At 48.0% G+C, this 12,983-nt stretch overlaps 1 protein-coding gene across 2 annotated transcripts; it reads left to right on the top strand.

The window, feature by feature from the left end:
• Positions 1-4,177: 4,177 nt before the first annotated feature.
• On the top strand, positions 4,178-5,762 carry LOC118840091 (zinc finger protein 580-like). 2 transcript variants are annotated; one of them, XM_036747598.1, is made up of 2 exons: positions 4,178-4,252; positions 4,897-5,762. In XM_036747598.1, the coding sequence occupies exon 2, from the start codon at positions 4,947-4,949 to the stop codon at positions 5,424-5,426; it is 480 nt and encodes a 159-aa protein (XP_036603493.1). In that variant the 5' UTR covers positions 4,178-4,252; positions 4,897-4,946; the 3' UTR covers positions 5,427-5,762. The 2 variants fall into 2 exon arrangements, with proteins under 2 accessions (XP_036603493.1, XP_036603492.1); XM_036747597.1 differs by lacking the exon at positions 4,178-4,252 and adding an exon at positions 4,441-4,704.
• The last annotated feature ends 7,221 nt before the right edge of the window (positions 5,763-12,983 follow it).

The following is a 12,983-nucleotide window of genomic DNA, read 5'->3' as shown; positions in this document are numbered from 1 at the left end:
CCTTTGCATGAGGCCCTTCCTGACCACCCCCACCACCTCCCCACCAGCAGCTACTTGTCTTACTCCTTGCCACCCCGCCCCCAATCACCTAGGTTTTATTCTCTATTTACTAGTACGGTTCTGTCTTGCTTTCCTCATAGAATGGAAATTCCGTGATGGCAAGGACTGTCTTGTCCATCTCAGTGCCCCACCCCCGCACAGTGGGCTCTTAATAAATGCCTGCCCATGATTGACATTCTGACACCGCAGCCCTGGTCTCCTCCCTAGAGGGCTCATGCGTCCTCCCCCTTGGCACCCTGACCCTCGAGGGAGGGCTGCTCCCTGCTTCATGTGGGCCGCTCCTCGGGCGCACCTAGAGAAAGACTAGAGGGTCCCGGGTCCGAGGATGAGGACGCCAGGTCTGGGGACTGTGGCTGCCCCCCAGTGACTGCACATAACAGCCGGTTGGGGACCCGTAGGTTTTGTCCGGAGGCCGGATGCGCTTTCTCCCAGGCTGGCCGCCTGGGTCACCGCACGCGCCCCTTCCCACGATGCCGGCCCTAGGGGTTCACGGGTAGGGGGTGACCGGCAGTGTCCATGAAAGGGCCAAAGGAAAAGAGCGGACGGTGTGACGGCAAGAGGCACCGAATCACACGTGCCTTGTCTTCTTGGGGCCTGTTAAACCTGAAAATTTGGTTGAAGGAAACAACAGAGCTAGGTGATAGAAAAATCCATGTTGTTTATTATTTTCCCTTAAAGCATAGCGGAGCTAGCTTACTTGTACGTACAAGGAGTCAGAGTATAAACTCTGGCTGCCTGAACAAAGCAATGAGAAAACTTATATACGTTATTTTAGCAGAGCTAGCAAGCCTGTATGACCTCACTTTTATGGCCCCCATGTATGTTTAACCATGATACAAGAAGAGGATTTTCCTTAATGGAATAGATTGTAAATACAACAAATTAGATAGTTGTCAAAGTGTCAATTGGATATCCTACCCCAGGATCTCTGTGTTTAATTGGCCATTAACATTCCACAACATAGTATATGCCCATAAAATATTAGGATAAGGAAAAGTCACATAATTCAAGATAGTGTCTGGGGTCAAGGTTTTCACCCTTAATGGCCATGGACAGAGCAAGGAATGCTCCATCTGGATTTTGTTGATATAAGATAGAGATGTCTCTGAGCTTACTCAGAGAACAGAGACTGTTAGGATCAGGCTTTTCTTCTGGTTAAGTAGTTCAGGCCCTGAGTCTTATTGAAATTACAAAAATGATATAAAATAGTATAATATTTTCCACAGGCCTCAGTTTCTCCATTTGTAAAATGGGAAGGTCTGGCAATGTTAAAGCCTGCTGTGGCTCCCTCTGAAAATGCCCGCCACGGAACCAGGTCCAGCCTGAAGCAGGAGGCCACACTGGTTGGCCCGGGTCCGAACCTCAGGTTTCCATCTCGAAAATGGGCTGGATGATAGAGGAAAGCGCTTTGTGAACGTCACAGGCCAACCACAGGGTACTGGCCAAAGGTCAGGGAGGGGACCCAAGGACCCTGGGCACGGATCAGCGTCGGGGTCGAGTTTCCTGCCGGACCCTTCATCTGGGACGCCGAAGTGCAGCCGCGCACGCCTGTGTCCTCACCCGGACCAGAGAGGGCGATGCGCCTACTGCAGCTGGCGAGGCGCGGGATAGAGGGACCTAGAGGAGGAACGTAGAGAGGAGGCGGAGGTGGGCTAGAGAGGATCCACCATTCCCCCACCCAACCATAGAGAGCCCCCTCTCCTGGCGGCGGGCTAGAGAGCCGGCGGCAGGGTGGCGGGCCCTAGACCCCGCCCCTCCGTGGGAGGACCGAAGGGGAGCCTGCCTCCAGAGGGCACGTGTTACTGTGGCGCTCCCTGGCGGCATTTTAGCTCTGATCTCTGATGCCGGCCCCCACCCATCCCCGCAGAAGTTGGTGCCCCAGGCTGGATAAAGGGGAGAGGGATTGTTTTTGCGACCTCGTGTGGCTCCCATGACCACCCCCTAGGCCTCGGTTTCTCTAGACGTAAAGTGAGACTCGGAGATCTCTAAGCACCTTACAGCTGGGCCTCTGTGGATCTGCAGTAGATCCTAGACATCTCTCCCCCCATCCCCTTTCCCCCCACCCCCGCGCGAGAGGACATGGGGCCCAATCTAAACCTCAGTTTCCCTTTCGGGAGAATGGGACAAGGGAGGGTGACTTGAGAATTTGCGTCCTTGTCAGGCCAAGCATCCTTTCTTCCCTTCTCCCCCACTTCCCCCTCTGCGGGCACCAGTTACCGAGGACAGAAAGGGGGTAGGTCTGAGCCCAACAAGGACCCCTGGGGAGAGCGCAGAACGAGGGGCCTGGAGCCGGGTGGGTGGGAGCGCTGTGGATCCGGGGAAGCGCGTGCACGTGGGTGTGATGGCGTTAACGTGTGTGCGTGTCTGTAATGGAACGCATGTTAATCCCGTCCTTGTAAATTGCGTAGGCGTGCATCTGTGATTGACAGGCACGTGAACGTGGGTACGCGGTGGACGCCTGTGGGGCGTCAGAGAAAGGGGGTACCGAATATGAGGGGAACACGGATCTGAGGAAGATGAAGCCCCTCCTCCGGCCGCAGGCTGGAGGATCGAGGGTCCTTGATGGGGAGGCAGGAATAGAGATGGGAGGGGGTGAGGTTCTTTTGAGGGGAGAACCTGAATAGGTTGGCCTGGAGAGGTTGATGGTAATGAGAAATAGAAAGAAGAGGAAGAAACAAAGGGGAAGGGGCCCAAGTAGCCCCCTGGGAAGGTTAGGGGATGGAGGCCTTGAGCTAGAGCTGAGTGACAAACATAGGGGGGGAAGGGGGACAGAAAGAGCCCAGGGAGAGGATGGATGCAGAGACACAACCTGGGGAAATGGGAGGGATGGAAGTGTGAACAGTACCAAAGGAAAAAAACCCCTGGGAGGACAGAGAGGTGGGAGTCGGAGGATACTGGGAAGCAGTGCCCTGCTGGGGCAGTAGGCAAGACAACACCAGGGACATGGAGAGACACCTGAGGGAGGGGAGACCAGGGGGTGTGTGAAGGATCGAGAGGTGGGAGGAAGGGGAAGCCAGAAGAGGGAGCGAGGAGGCAGGGAGGGGGAAGGAAGAGGAAGGGGGGAGGAGGGGGAAAAGCGAAGCCAGAAGAGGGAGGAAGAAGGGAGGAGAGGGGGCAGAGGAGAAGGAGGAAGAGGGGAAGAAAGAGGAAGGGAAGAAGGAGGAGGGGGCGAAGAGTGGAGAAAGAGAAGAGGGGAAGAGGGGGAGAAGAGGAAGGGGGAGGGGGGAGGATGGAGTAGAGGGGGAGGAGGGGGAAGGGGAGAAGGCTTAGAACGCGACTGCTGGGGATGAGAACAGAGCAAGGGCCTGGGTGATTGGGGGTGGGGGAAGGAAAGACTTGGAGGAGGAATACAGAGCTGGGGGGACAGGAGAAGGACTGGAAATTGGGGAGCCCCGCGAAGAGACAAACCAGTGGGATGGTGGGGGGACGACTGGAGACCGCGGCGGGGTCTCTCCCCAGGCAGTAGCCTGTGTGCCAGGCAAGCGGTCCCCACAAGAGCCGGGGCATACAGGCGGGGGGAGGGGCTCTTAGGCCCATACTACAGCTGAGGCAGTAGGAGGTTCAGTGACTTGCCCAGGTCAGCATTTGATTTCGGATCTCCCTGACTCAGTGCACCGTGTCGCCCCCTAGCGGCCCCTTGGTGTCTCCACCTCTCGTAGACGCCCCTCCATCTCTTGGCCCCGCCTTGCCCGGCCTCTCCCTCGCTTTCCCCGGCGGTCAAGTGATGGCCATAGGATGGCGATCTCCAAGCACCCTTTGGCCCAGTCTTGGGCGAGAGTAGGGGACCTCGGGATTGGGCGGCTCTTGGCAAGTGGGCACCATCCTGACTCCCGGTGCAGAGAATGGGGCAGGGAAGGCTGACTGTGGCCCTTCTGCCCTCCCCACCCCCACCCTCCGGGTTTGGTTTGGGCTGGGGCCCGAACCCGCACGGACCCCCGCTTTTCGGAGCCTCATTTCCAGCCCGAGCCTCTTTCAGGGAGCGCGCAGAGTTCCCCTCCCCCCCGCCCCCAGCCGCCCAGTACGGAGAGTGGGAGGGGCCAGGAGGGGCTGAGGGGAGGGGAGAAGACTCCGTGGCTCTCAGAGTCCTGGCCACGCCTCCGCCTGCTTCTGCGTTTGAGCCTGGAGAGGCGGCGCGGGGGCGAGCAGGGGCGTGCACGTGCGTGCAGGGGCGCCCCTGGGGGCGTGTAGACGTGTGAGTGGGCGTGGGTGATTGTGATTGTGACTGTGGGTGTGCACGCGGGGGGGGGGGGCCGGGGGATCCTGGAGGGTTCTAGCCGTGGGGAGGGGTGGGCGGAGAAAGGAGGGACGGTCCAGACCGCTCTGGGGAGGGCGTGGGGGGGGGGCGTAGAGAATAAGCATTTATAGAGCACCTACTAGATGCTGGTGCTCCTTGGCTGCGGGCTGAAGAGATCCGTGGGTGCTGCTGGATGGGGACCCCACGACCCTGGGAGAAATAAGGGCGTGGGGACGTCGGCTTCCCGGCCCTGCCTCTCCCGGGGCCCCGCTTCTGGCCACAGTCCCATCCATGAGCTGGGGGGTGCCGCAAGAGGAAAGGGGTGCACACTGCCTCGTGGGGATGGAGACCCCCAGGGAGAGAGAATGAGCTTCCCGTCAGAGGACCGGGCTCTGGCCGCAGAACCAGGGGTAGGGGGCCTCTGAGGACGGACCAGGGAGATGGGGGGCAGATGAACGGGGGAGGTGATGTGGGGGGGCTGTAGAGACATCGAGGTCAGCGGGACAGAGCTGCAGAAGAGGGGAGGGCAAGGCTCAGAATGGGGGTGTGCCCAGAGAGTTTTCAGGGTGACAGCCTGAGATTCTCCCCCACCTTTCCTCCAGTCTCCAGCTGCACCTCCTCTCCTCTGCCTGTGAACCTCTCCTGGGACACCATGGACCCCTGTCCGCCTCGGGCACCTTCCTCCCCCAAGAGGTGCCCGGGCTCCCCCTCCGCCCCAGGACCCCTGGCTCCCCAGCCACCCCCAAGGCCAGGCCGCCACCTGCTGATCGATGGCAATGGTGTCCCGTACATGTATACCGTTCGTCTGGATGACGAGCAGCCACCGAGGGAGCTGGAGGTCCCCCAAGGGGAGGCGGCAGGGAGCATGGGGGCCCCAGCCCAGGGCTACCGCTGCCCAGAATGCTTCCAGGTCTTTAAGAGCCCCCTTTACTTGAAGCGGCATGGAATCTCACACTCGGACCTTCGACCCTACGTCTGTGGGGTATGCGCCAAGACCTTCAAACGATCCAGCAGCCTGTGCCAACACCGCCTCATCCACCGTTCGGGGGGCAGCCGTGCCCACGCTTGTCCCCTCTGCCCACGCCGCTTTCTGGATGCCCGAGAGCTGGCGCAGCACATCCGAGGACACTAAAGCAGAAAACCCCACCTCACCACCCGATGAGATGGAGATAACTCGTGTATCACAAGGCTCACTCCTTCCACCTGAGCCTCAGAGCCTCAAGGGTCCTGGAGTCTAACCTGGCTAGGAAGCTCTCTTGTCCTGTGACTCAGAGGTCTCCCTCTGGACAATAGGGGCCCCTGATTCCAGTCCTCCCTGTCCCTCTGCAGTACTGTAAAGCTAAAGAGGCGGACGAGCTACATAGAGGAACCATTTGTTACTGAGGCCTTAGGCCTCTGTGTTTCCCCCTGCCCCACCCCCACTGTGCCTGGCACGACATAGGTGCTGAATAAAGACTTGTTGAACTGATTGTGATTCCTTCCTGGGACTGGGTACCCTAAGGGCTCTTTGAATCTGAGTGTGGTAGCTGTCTTCTGTATGATCTTGGTCAAGACCCTCCCCTGCACTGGGTCTCAGTTTTCTCATCTGTAAAATAAAAGAATTGCTAAGGGAGCCGTGTCGCAAGTCCCTGTCTTGGTCTGGGTCTCACAGAGGGCTTGGACTTCGTTAGATGATCCCTCTGTGGGGGCTGAGGGAACGTCTGTCAAGGTGCCTCCTGTTCTTGGTCTCTCCCAACCCCCAGTACCCTCTGCTCTTGCATCCTGTTGCAGAATGGAAACCAAAATTAGCCTCCATCTGCCCCTCATCAAACCACGAACCCTCCTCTTCTGCACATCTTTGCCTGCTGCGGGAGGTGGCCTGTAAGCTTTTGGGAGCAGGATGCATCTCACTTGTGCCTATATCTCCAGCCCCAAGCACAAGGCTCAGGAAGCATTCAATCATGTGGATCTAGTTCCAGTATCAATCCATATGCTGGTTCCTCCCCTAGTATTTTTCCTCAATGGACTTTTATTATGGTCCCCATGAGAGTTGTCTCCAAATCTTTTCTTCCTTTTCCTCATTCTGTACCTCAGACTCTACATCATGCTTCCTTGTCTCCTTTGTGGAGGAGGCAGGCCAAGCTCTCCCTTCCTGTCTCTCAGAGCTCTTCCTTTCAATCATCCCCTCATTATTTATTTGTCTCCCTTTAGGCTGTCTACAAACATGCCCAGGGCTCCCCATCCTTAGAAACCTTAGATCCTGGCTCTCTCCCTTTCTCTAATCAACCAAATTATCAGCTGCTAACCATGGTTCAGGTGCTCTACTAGAAGATGGGGATCTCCCCACCCACCCAAAGAGATTCCTTCTCTCAAGGAGCTTACCTCCTATCAGGGTAGTCAATGTTTGCATAAATTACATATATATATATATACATATATATATATATACATACATACATATATATAATAAACAAAGTAATAACGAGAGAGGGGAATTGCAGTTAGGGGTGGCAGAAAGTGGGAATCAGGAAAGGTAATGGGGTTTCAGCTGTGTCTTCAAGGAAGTTAGAGATTCTAAGAGGAAAAGCCAAGGAGGGAGCAAATTTCAAGCATAGAGGATGGACACTGCCAAGGCATGAAGACAGGGAGACGGCACCTTGGGTAAGGAACCATCACATTGATGAACATGTATTTACTAAATTCTAACTCCGTGTCAAGCACTGTGCTAACCACCAAATGCAGAAGGGTCTGAAGCACAGAGACGTGTGGAACAGCTGCCTCATTCTTCAACTCACCCACTTTCTCTTCTTAATGTCCTCATTTCTGTTGAGGGTACCTCCAGTGACCCAGATTTGCAACTTTGGAGTCATTTTTTATTAATAAATTTATTTTTTATTTTTAGTTTATGACAGTTCCACAAGTTTTTGGATTCCAAATTTTCTCTCCCTCCTTCTCCTCCCCCCTTTCCCCCCAAGACAGCATGTAATCCAATGTAGGTTCTACATATACCTTCAATTGAACTTATTTACATAATAGTCCAGTTGTAAAGAAGAATTATAACCAATAGAATGAATCATGAGAAAGGAGAAACAAAACCAAAAAAGAACTGAAAAAAAAAAAAGCAAATAGTTTGCCTCAATCTGCATTCAGATTCCATAATTCTTTTTCTGGATGGGCAGAGCTTTTTCCATCATGAGTCCTTTGGAGCTGTCTTTGAACCTTGCATTGATGAGAAGAGTCAAGTCTATCAAATTTAGTCCTTACAGATACCGTGTGTCTGTAATCCTGTATAATGATCTCCTGGTTCTGCTCCCCTCACTCAGCATTAGTTCACATATGTCATTCCAGGTTGTAATGAAGCCCATCTGCTCTTCATTTCTTATGGCACAATAGTATTCCATTACATTCATATACCACAATTTGTTTAGCCATTCCCCAATTGATGGGCATCCCCTTGATTTCCTATTCTTTGCCACCACAAAAAGAGCTGCTATAAATATTTTTGTACATACGGGTTCCTTTCCCACTTGTATGATCTCTTTGGGATACAGCCCTAGAAGTGGTATTGCTAGGTCAAAGGGTATGCACATTTTTATAGCCCTTTGGGCATAGTTGCTCTCCAGAGTGGCTCAATCAGTTCACAGCTCCACCAACAATGTTCCAATTTTCCCACATCTTCACCAGCATTTATCATTTTCCTGTTTTGTCATGTTAGCCAATCTGACAGGAGAGATGTGGTATTTGGAGTCATTCTTGACTCACCACACCCTTCCCCTACTGCACAACATCCCTTGTGTCTGTTGCCTTCTGTACTCACACCTCCACCTTCAAGCCCTCATCACCTCTTTCCTGGCCTGTGGCTTCCAGTCTCCCCCCTCTCCAGCACATGTCCCATTCAACTGCTTCTCCAATGGATCCATGCCTTCATCCATGTGGCTATTCCCTCAGTAATGTTGCCCCTAACCTGTCTAAGCCTGCCCACCCTGTGCAGTTCTCTTGTCCACATTCTTCCTAGAGATCATAGTGAGGGTCCACCCACCTTTGCTCCCACTTGTCATCTCAAGGACACTAGTGGAATGTCTAGGCAATTCACTGGTCATCCCCTCACCACATGACCATGGTCTTTCCCAATCACAAGATCCTTCACTTGTCTTTGCCATACTTCTTTATTTGTCACGTGCTGCAGCCCACTCCTGATCAATGTACATGTGTCTGTTGCTTTCCATTTTTTGGGAGACTTTCCATGACTTGCCCAGCTATACAACAACAATGATGGAATACTGCTCTTTTAAGAATGTGTGTGTGTGCATGAGAGAGACAGAGAGACAGAGAGAGAGAGAGATGGGGTTGGGGCGGAGGGAGTGGGATTTTGTTTTAGGGAGAAATTTGGGGAGCTTTGCAATGTCCGAGAGACAATTCAACCTGCTCTATTCATCTTGTTTGCTTCTGGCCCCAATTTGCTCTGCGTGTGTGTGTGTGTGTGTGTGTGTGTGTGTCTGTGTGTGTGTGTCTGTGTGTGTGTGTGTGTGTGTCTGTGTGTGTGGCTGGGGGGGGCAGGGATGAGATCAATCTCTGCCTCCTTCAAGTCTCAGCTAAAATCCTACCTTCTAGGAGAAGCCATTCACAATCCCCCTTAATTCTAGTGCCTTCTCTGAGATTATCTTCAATTTATCTTGTTTATGGTTGTTTGCATGCGTTAAACCTGAAAATTTGGTTGAAGGAAACAACAGAGCTAGGTGATAGAAAAATCCATGTTGTTTATTATTTTCCCTTAAAGCATAGCGGAGCTAGCTTACTTGTACGTACAAGGAGTCAGAGCATAAACTCTGGCTGTCTGAACAAAGGAATGAGAAAACTTATATACGTTATTTTAGCAGACCCAGCAAGCCTGTGGTACCTCTTTTTTTTATGACCCCCATGTATGTTTAACCATGATACAAGAAGAGGATTTTCCTTAATGGAATAGGGTTGTAAAGGATGTTGACAAAGGTCAATTAATATTAGGCAAGGTAGTCTCTCTTGGGGTTAGGGTCTCATCCTTAAATGGCTAACAGGGGTAAGAATGTCCTTAGGTCAGTCTAATCTGGCTTTGTTGACAGTGGTAAGGGTATTTCCTGAGCAAACTTTTAGAGAGAACAAAGAAGCCCAGGTGCTGGATCTTCATCCAGTTACTCATTAATTCAGGCTCTGGGTCTAGTTGAAATTAAAAATGATATAAAATAGTATAATATTTTCCACATTTCCTCCTTTTGGTCAAAGGCAAACTGGAAGTTTTGCCTGAAGACCAATTAAGGTATGGAAAAACCTCTATCTTCATCAGGGGTGAAGTTCTAAAAATCCTTATCTAGGTGGATTCAGGTTTTTTTTTTCTTTCTGTGGTTGGACATCCCCAGAGATTGACATTAATTGTAAACTAATTGTAAACAAGCAGGGGGAGCAAGTTGCAAGGGGTATCAGCAGGGAGCATAATGGGGAAACTAGATCACCTAAGTAAAATAAGCTAAAGAAAGACACCAAAGGTACAGGTAAACAGTCTTGGGAATGCAAGGGACTCAGAAAGGAAAAGAGCAGTTCTTCGTTCAGGTTCTGGTGCGGGCTCTTGGGAAGGTTGCCTGCGTCTGATGCTGTCCCCTTCAGGCTCTTTGAAACTGGAGGGTAAAGTCTCCTATGGGCTCAGATGTCCACTTGGGAGCAGGGGCAGTCCTCAGATGTGATAGAAGGATCAAGGAGTCCATATCCACAAGTTGGCAGCTGTAGAAGTAGTCAGATCTGACAGGAGCTCCCAGAACACACATGATTTGATAATTGAGAGAAAAACAGCACAACATAGGTCCCAGCCATGCAGGGCTAAGTTCAAACAAATACAATAAATGGTTAAGTTTCCCAGCCACACAGGGCTGAGTTTAAATAATTACAGTAAAGTTTTTCTCATAATTCACAAAACTACACAATTACAGTAAGTCAGTTACAAACCAAACCACTTAGATGGCTCACAATAGACTGGTATTGAGAGGGGGAAATTTACATGTCACATGTTTTACATTTACATAATAGATAACCAAGAAAACTTAAACATGAATCATACAAAGTAATGCAATCATCATTAACAATGTTGAACATCATAAACATCCTTGTATCCCAGTAACACAGTACATATAGCATCATAAACTTTTAGTCATGCCATGTCTCTTTGATGGCATTTACAACATAAAACACAAGCCATTCTTAACAAAGCTTAAAATGTTTCTGATTTAATTCCAGCAATTAATTGCACAATTTGTACACAAAGTAACTTTAAATCCCAGTTACATATTTCTAATGTCCATTTAAAGCAGCACTTTTTTTTTTTTTCCAGATGCCTGATTGTAGTTGTCTGGTCCCTAGATAGTAAAAGAGAGTTCTGCTTCTCTGGTTCAGATCTAGACATTCTCAGACAATTCTTACTTAATATAACTTAGTACAATCACTTAAATTTGGTTCTCCTTTTTTAAACTTCAGAGTATTTCAGTTTACATATCATCTGCTGTTTCTAACCTTACCTAAATTTTGTACCTGGTATAAGAATCCTTTAAAATATGAAGGTCCAAACATAAATTGAACTCATCTTCCTTTTAAAATCATCACACAGATACTTTACAAAGGAGACATAATTTTACTTGTACTACTATCTTATACAATTTTTTTGTGCAAAAATCCACATTTAAGATCTTATTACCAAAACACACTTATTAACTTGAATTTCCATGATTGATAAATTTTGGAGCCAATCATACACATCTGTATATAATTCTTAGAGGAATCAATCTGATCCTATTGCCTTTTCCTCAAAATTTGCTATCCCTTTTTGTTTATTAGACATTTATCACATTACATCTTTGTCTTATTACTTTGTCTAATCATTTCTTCCTTTTGGAGGATGTTATCTCTATATCCTTCTGATCTTTATTTGGTCATGAACATAGGTTAAAATTGTAAGCTATTCATTCCTGCATCCCATTATAATAACTCAGAGATATTCCAATATTCCTCTATTACCTAACAGATTTAGCATTGTGCTTACAAAACTTCTTGATAATATAAATTTGCTATGAAAGAAAAGAGGGACAATGTCATATATCTTGACAGAAGGAAAGAACTTCCTTAGCTCTATTTGATTCCAGGCATGAGTCATATCTGTTAGACAATCATATAGTCACTAGGTGCTGAAAGCATGGCTTAGGAGTAATCAGGTGGGGATTTTCCTTTTCAGAAAGGAAATAGCAGAATTGGGAAATAGAGTCAGGAAGATCCTACCTAGGCTGTGTCCAAGGTCGTCTTCAAAACATTTCCCAGGCACAGACATCCACCTTTAAAATTCTCAGCCTGTAATGCCTGCCATTCTAATACTGGCTTCATGTGACCTATTCCTGTAATCAGAGCTTAAAACAATATTAAATTGTGGTCCCATAAAATCTTAAATAGCAAATAAATATCCTTCAGATAGGACTGTCCCAAATTTCATTGAGCTAATAATTATCAAATCAAGCTACATAGCTTTTTGGCTTTTTAAAATACTTTCTCACACTCTTTCTCAACTTACTTAAACTGTCTGAAACTAGCATTCTCTTGGGACAGGAGAGGCTTAGCTAAGTCCCCTTTGTCCTCAAACTTTCTTATCTGCCTTTCCTATTTCCAATCAAACCTTTATTTACCTTTCCAAATCTTTCAATCCCATTTTTCAGTCTTCCTTTACGTTTCAACCATAAGACAAGATACCTCATAAATTAGTGATTTTTACTGACATAACTGTCTGTACTGGTGTCCATTCCAGCTTAAACAAAGCAAAGAGGTTAATGATCAACCTCACAGGATGATGGATTTATGTCCCCTGTTTACTCATTCTAGAGGAAAGGGACACTTTAGGAATCAAATCTTATATACATTGATATGCTCTAACTCTTGCTTAATATCACAAAAACATTTTCCAAAACATTTCTACAATTATTTCCCTTTCTTAAAAACAGTTTAAAATTTATCCTGATGTTAAAAGGAATACTCACTAAACTGTCCTGAAGACAATTATTAGAAGGTTTTAAAATGATAGACATCTCCTTCTTTTTCCTTAAAGCAAATTAACCCTTAAATACTGGAATTCATTAACTAAGTTGGTGCCAAATGTCCTCATTCTCAAATATTGCCAGAATTCCTAGATATTACAAAGTTCCTTACTCAAAAAGTGTTGTAATGGGAGGGCACTTAGTTTCTATAAATTACATACCCAATTAAATTTCCCTTATCACAATAACAAAGTTTACCACTAGTGGTAACATTTTAATTTCTAAGGCCCAATACTCTTAACACTTTAAAAGAAAAGATTATTGTCTATAAAACCACATTTTTTTCAATATTGCTGATACATCTGTTTGCCAAATTGCACAATTTAGAAATGTAACAATGCCCTAAACATAATTATGCATTTTAAAACTTGAAACAACCCATTTATCAATTTAGTTGAACACATTTCTAAACCTTTCATGTCATCATTGAAACTATAACCTTAAATCACCAGATATATTCTCATAATAGAAACTTTTTTCACATAGAAAGTCTGTTCTCATGGTATTCTCATGAGTATTATTAATTATTTACTTGTTATAACCACATATAACAGTTCCAAATTGTCAAATTTTATCACATTCCTTTAAAAACCCAATTCACATATACCAAAATC

Source organism: Trichosurus vulpecula, chromosome 2 (genome assembly GCF_011100635.1).
Source record: "Trichosurus vulpecula isolate mTriVul1 chromosome 2, mTriVul1.pri, whole genome shotgun sequence".
Lineage (NCBI taxonomy): Eukaryota > Metazoa > Chordata > Mammalia > Diprotodontia > Phalangeridae > Trichosurus > Trichosurus vulpecula.
This window is presented reverse-complemented; position numbering and strand designations above follow the sequence as displayed.

What these genes read in the sequence shown, in the direction of transcription:
- LOC118840091 (XM_036747598.1), top strand. Translation starts at nt 4,947, where the DNA reads ATGGACCCCTGTCCGCCTCGGGCACCTTCCTCCCCCAAGAGGTGCCCG.